Raw genomic sequence first — 6,631 nt, 5'->3', positions numbered from 1 at the left:
CGTCTACAAGAAATGTCAGAAAAGTGACAAATTAATGAGGGGTGTCATTTATATATTTATTTATATTATATATATTTATATAAACAATAATATTAATATATATAATATATATAAATAATATATATATATATTATATATATATATATATATATATACACACATGTAAATTTTAGTAAAAAAGATTTACTAATGAAGTTTAAAAAGTCATTGTTTAAATTCTATAAAATCCTCTATAATACCAGTGTCTAAATTTAAAAATTTGTTTCTGGAGAGAACCCTCTGATCCCTCATTTGAAGGAGATCACACACCCCATATCCCGTATGTAGAGGGATTATCACACCCTGTATACGTGACTGTGAAATGTATCATCGTAAATGTTTCGATGCTTTTCCCACGCCATGATTGAGTGATATGAAACAAAACAAATCCTATCTTGTACGATGATGGATTGTGTACAAATCACACAAAACAAGCTCTCAAGAACTTTATCAATATGCTTTAGATTACAACACTATAGAGCGAACGTTGTACAACTGGTCAAGAATCATGTAAGTACAGAATATAAATATGAAAATTATTAATGAAAATGTTTTTTAATAGGCTTTAAATTTGTAATATAATTCCATTTAAAAAATGGAATACAACTACTTCTCGTAATAAATGGCTTTTAATTTAGACTTTTTTCTAAATCAAACGTTTGGATTTTATCGTCTGGATAAGAAAAATAATCACACATTGACTTTTCTAACTGAACACAGGAAAGGATTCACTTGCTCTCATCCAGTGGATGTTTGTATTGTTTTAAATTAACGTTATTGTGTTCTCTGTTTAGAACTCAATCAACAATACATCATAAAAATACAATTACATAACTCTCCGGTAACTACAACACTGACTTATTCAGTAAATACAAAATTCCTTCCACAATTATTTAGCACAATAATTCATTACTAAAAGGTTTTCTGTTGTAAAGTGAACGAATAGTTTTAATTGATTTACTATCATTTAAACTGTAATTTTCACTGGTTATTCCATATTTGATTGTGTTTGTAATGGATTTTTCAGGGGTCACTTTAAACTCATTTTTGTCTTCCTTGCATTTTTGACAGCTGGCTTCATTCTACCATCAGAACAGGTTAGTTGCACTCTTTATAATCAATGAATTTAATTGTGCATGCATGAGTGTATTTGTGTGTTTGTTTATTCACCGATTAAGTGATGAATAAATAGTAGAGTCTCGCTTATCTGGCATAGATGTGCGGCTATGACATAAGATAAGCAAAACGTCAGATATGAATATTTTTATCACTAAAAGTACATTAAATTAACACATAAATAATTTAATAAATGACATAATTTTACATATTTTAATTGAAACTTTGTGTTAAATATAAAGAACTACCAGTTATATAATTTAATAGATTAGCATTGGAAGTATACTACTATTAGAGTTGTGGTACAGTCAGTTGCAAATAATGTATGCGGTTGCTGCTTAATTTTTCATTTATTTTTTATGTTGCATAAGTAAAGGATAAAAGATAATCTAGTAAATATATACAAAGCATACTTGAATTGGACCAACTATTTAGCGAAGATTTGTTTAGTCTTTTTGTCTGTACTTTTACAGTTAAGAGACAAAACGCTTGCTCCAAAAAGGCAAAAGATTTTGGTATCTTTATCGTTAAGATTACACATGAAATGAATGAGTTAAAGTAATATTATTATTTGAATAAATGGATTACTTCTCAATACTCTTAAATTTGGTTGACCAGCTGTAAAATTACCATTTTATTTGAAAATTTAAGGTATACAAGATTTTATAAATATTTTTTCGGAAGTTTTATTTATTTTTTTTAATTTTGATAAATTCATAACGGTTTGTATGAAATTTGACACTAAAACGTCAGATCTGGTTTTTTAAATCTCCAAAATCATATTAAATTAACAGATAATTAATTTAATAAACTACATAATTTTACATATTTTGATTTCAATTTTGGTGTGTGGCCACAATTTTTATACTATTGAATATACTATTTTTGTGTTTTATTCTTAGAGCCACCATTTTAATAAGACAAACAACTACGTAAATTTATACAGTGATATAACTCAAAATATTACGAGCTTTATACAATTTTTAACCTGAGCTCCATCAGCAGCTGAGATGATGTGCTCCCTTGCCAAACTGTCAATGCTGCTGCTGAGACGTTGAACTTTTCACTTGTCATACCTTGGAGAGAAACAACGCACATAAAAAGAGCAGTTTCAGTTATTCTAGTGGTTTTTCACCAATTTAACTATGATTGTGATTGATTTTTCACAATTACTTGGTTATAACACCTAATTTTTATTTGCATGCATGTTTGAACCTCAAGGCGGTTTTGGACTGTTGAATATTTGAAATTTCTTCTACTTATGAGTTGTGTGGCTGGTGGGAGTAAATGTGAGCTCACTAAATATTTGTTGTTATACTTTGAAAATAGACGACACATTCCACCCATCCTGAAAAATTCTTTAAAAATTGATAATACATTTTTTGCAATTGTTTCCATCACTTTTGCACAAGAGTGAAGATTGTGCAAATGGATTCAAAATACCTATGGACTTTTTATACGGCACAGGAAAAATTGATTTTACAGAAAACGGTTCTATTTGATATCATAACATTTTACTTTAATTAAAATTTTAAAATTTAAAAAGGGAATAATTTAAAGAGAGTTTTTTTTACTTGTTTTCAAACCCATTGACTGTTACAATGGGGTGTAAATACTGAACTGTTTAAGCCCTCTCTTACACCATCTTAACATTCAGAGGGTTAAAATATATTTTTATTACAACAAAACACACCTCAGTGCAGATTTCTTCATATCACATTTCTATTCAGACACCTTTACAATTTTTTAACATAATAGATTATAAACAGTTTCATTCCTATACTATATAGATATACTTGGTTTAGTTGTAGATTAGGTAGTTGTCTGTACATTTCTTTTTTAATTTGATCATATTTACAGGATGACAACTTGAAAATTTCAGTTTACTATGAAACATACTGCCCTGATTCAATTAATTTTGTAATGAATCAGTTGGCACCAATGATGGGTGAATTCAACAAATATCCAGATTGGCTTATTTTGGAGCTCATTCCTTTTGGGTTTGCTAAGGTAAATACGTTTGTCTTGTTATTTATATTATATCTTGTGTTTTATTATCAATGTTTTTACAATTTAGACCAATTATATTTACCAACTTAGGATAAACAAGTATCAATTACAACTAAACATTAAGCATTACAAGAGAGGCTTTAGCATCCACTATCTCAGTTAATTTCTAATCACAATGTTTTATGCAATTCAGGAAACTGGACATTTTAAATGGTCCTGTCAACATGGACCGAAGGAATGTGCAGGAAACAAATTGAACGCATGTGCTATTGACGAGCTGGTGACCAAGCAGTACAACCCTCTCTACATGAGGCTGGTGAACTTCATCTACTGCACAATGACAGCTGATAATCAAGTTAAAGCTGCTAAACAGGTAACGGATTGTATAAATGACAGCATAATGTCATTCAATTTGAATAAAATGTAGTATTACTGTTTACCCATCATTATTAAACAACAAGCATAAAAATATTTAAGGACTGAATACAGTTCTATTTTTTTTTAAAGTATGTGTAGTGAGAGAGTTTTGCGTACAGTTTATTTTTTCAATGGTGCAGAGCAGAATAGAGTATGGAATAGTATTTTGGGGCAATACATATATATTTCTTACTTGAACTCAATATATCTACGGCAGAAGCATTTGGTAAGAATAATCTCAAATAAAACTAAATATGAACCTTCTCGTCCATTGTTCTTAGACCTAAAAATTTTTCCTCTGAGATAATTATATGTATTCAAAGTCTTAAAACTTTTTTACTGTAGAAGTGGAAATATTCCAGCCAATGTAAATACCTATAAATTGAGATTAAGAAATGCAAATAAATTTACAATACCTAAGCCAACAAATATCTTTTTACACTAGAACATATAATTTTATCGCACCAAAGATTTTTAACCAAATACCTGATTATATAAATATTCATACAACAAAAATATTTTTTTGAATAGACTAAAATCATGGCTCTTTCATTTGGAAGGTATTGAGTTTTTGTTTAATATCATACAATAGCTTACTTATTCAGATGATCAGTGTTTATCAGTAATGTATGGTTAATATTTGTATGTAAATATTTATTTATTGTTAATACAGTTGTGAAGTCAATATTTTTGTTTTTATTATGTATCTGTAGTCTATGTTCTGCTTCCTTGTGGATGGTGGTACGGGACGTCAGGTGTTGTTATTTTCTCTTGTTGCAAGTTGCATTTGTTTATTTTGTTAACTGTGGATAAATTTTTTGCTAAGGCACAACAAGTTTGTTTTTTTGAGACCATCTTTGTCAATTTTCTTTAAAAAATAATTTTTTCTGAGTGCTATTGTTTTTTTCTTTGTAAGTACTGTAAAGGAACCTCTGAACAGGCTTGCCTTAGATGCCCTAGAATTTCTTAAATTTCCTTCTTGTGTCAATATTTACCTACTGTAATATGTACATATATTGTATATTGTAATAGTTAAGGCTGTTTTGAAGCAAAACTACTAAGTTAAGTAATAAAATAATGGTCAGCCTGACAAGAGAATTATTAAATGTTGAAATAAAAGTGTACATTTTGTTAAATGTTGAAATTTAAGAAAATAAAATATTCTTTATTCTTTATTCTTCAGTTAATGCTTCATCATCTAAGATCTTAAATTCGCACTGCACTGAAACAAAAGTGATTAAGTGTTATAAGGGTACAGAGGGAGACAAGTTGCTGGAAATGTATGGGAACATAACAACCTCTCTCTACCACCACTGGACTGTATACTAAACATGTTTTTGTCACAGTGTGCTGCTCAAACAGGAGTGAACTACAAGAAGTTGATGAAGTGCTATAAGGGTACAGAGGGAGACAAATTGCTGGAAATGTATGGGAACATAACAGCCTCTCTTCAACCACCACTGAACTGGGTACCGACTGCAGTGTTCAATGATGTAAGCCAATTGCTTCTGATTAAATAAATAGCTTATATTTTATTTAACCATTTTAGGCATTTGCTGTTTTTACAGACGTTGAAGATGCTGAAAACGTCTAATCTGCTTTGCCTTATTAAAAAAACCGTTCTGATAGAAAATACCATTATATCAACATATATGGTGGAGCAACAACAACAAATATGGAGCAAAACTTTCAAAAGTTTCAAAGAAAGCTATTCAAATTATTTTACATTTAAATTGTAACAACACAGCCAAAGGCCGTTTAGAAGTTATAACTTGGTGACACTAAATAGTGTAAGCACAATATAGTGTTCATTCAATTCTATACATAAACTTTATGTTTCATCAAATCAAATCCAACCAACATGTACATTTTATATGTAAAACACTATAAAAAAAGAACACATACTTTAAAATCGTAGACTTATATTGTTTGAAAACAAAATTACTTATGTTGGAGACAAATTCCTGAAAACATAACTCAGGTCATTAGTCGAGAAAAAAACTAGAATGTACTAAACAACAATCAATATTTAATAGTTCTTACAATTTATTCATTGGAAGGAATTTTACATGCATTACTACTAATAAGCAATAATAGATAGTAATTTAAGTATGTTTTAAACATTTTGATACTATTTATTGCATCTAAAACAAATCAAGAATTTTGATAGATTGATAGATGACGCACTGCAATTATTTAATAAAAATTAATGAACAAATCACACAATCAATCTCATGCAACAATGTTCAATAATAGGTCTTTTTCAATACTTTTACTTTAATATTTTATTCTTTTTAATAACTTGTATTATATTGGAATAATAAATCAGATAAATGTAACAAGAGTTTCTGTAATTTTGTTCAAATATATTGTGCTTTGTTCCAGAAATACAATGAAACGGAGAATAATGAAGCTCAGACAAATTTGTATGGAGTTGTCTGCAGTTATATGCCAGATGAATGTAAATAGCTGTACAGAAAATCTTATTGATAGTGATGTTAGTATTTAGACATAAAATAAAATGTGTAAATAATACAATATTTGTTCTTTGTGGTATTCTTGTTTACAATAATTTTTTCTGTTGAGATTATCTAAGGAAGAACATTTTTATTTACCATCACTACTAGAAAAAACCTGAAGATATTATGTTATTGTTTTTAACCCTCTAACTGGCAACTGCCTTATATACGGCAGTTAGATCGCTTGTGTACTGGCACTGCCATGTATAAGGCAGTAAGCAGACGTTTTGGAAATGGTTATTATTATATATTTTCGATGTTTCGGTTTAAAACCGAATATAAATCGATGGCAGAATAATCGAGCTATCGATTGAGGTATATTGTCACTCAATAAATCAAACGTTATTCCTCAGTGTATGGTTAGAAAAACGTCTTGTGTGAGAAACTGTTTTGACTGTGGTCAGCTGACCACTTATTAGTTACGGCCGACTGTCTTATTAGTTACGTCTGCTGTTGTGTGTTGGCGTCTGACTAATTGATTTATTTTTAGTTTATGTTTTGTTTTAGTTATTAGTTATGGCTGATGAAGT

The 6,631-nt window shown here is 29.2% G+C and overlaps 1 protein-coding gene across 1 annotated transcript; it reads left to right on the top strand.

Annotated features, from left to right (window-relative positions):
- The first annotated feature begins 456 nt into the window (after positions 1-456).
- On the top strand, positions 457-6,122 carry LOC124357649 (GILT-like protein 1). The gene is made up of 6 exons (XM_046809630.1): positions 457-549; positions 1,067-1,136; positions 3,016-3,165; positions 3,359-3,538; positions 4,929-5,075; positions 5,968-6,122. Coding segments are annotated over exons 1-6 (633 nt in total). The 5' UTR covers positions 457-547; the 3' UTR covers positions 6,052-6,122.
- The last annotated feature ends 509 nt before the right edge of the window (positions 6,123-6,631 follow it).

The sequence above is a fragment of the Homalodisca vitripennis genome, chromosome 1, assembly GCF_021130785.1.
Source record: "Homalodisca vitripennis isolate AUS2020 chromosome 1, UT_GWSS_2.1, whole genome shotgun sequence".
Taxonomy (NCBI): Eukaryota; Metazoa; Arthropoda; class Insecta; order Hemiptera; family Cicadellidae; genus Homalodisca; species Homalodisca vitripennis.
This window is presented reverse-complemented; position numbering and strand designations above follow the sequence as displayed.

What these genes read in the sequence shown, in the direction of transcription:
- LOC124357649 (XM_046809630.1), top strand. An exon ending in TCATTCTACCATCAGAACAG is followed by an intron (nt 1,137 to 3,015) that starts GTTAGTTGCACT and finishes TCATATTTACAG; the next exon opens with GATGACAACTTGAAAATTTC. An exon ending in AAGTTAAAGCTGCTAAACAG is followed by an intron (nt 3,539 to 4,928) that starts GTAACGGATTGT and finishes TTTTTGTCACAG; the next exon opens with TGTGCTGCTCAAACAGGAGT.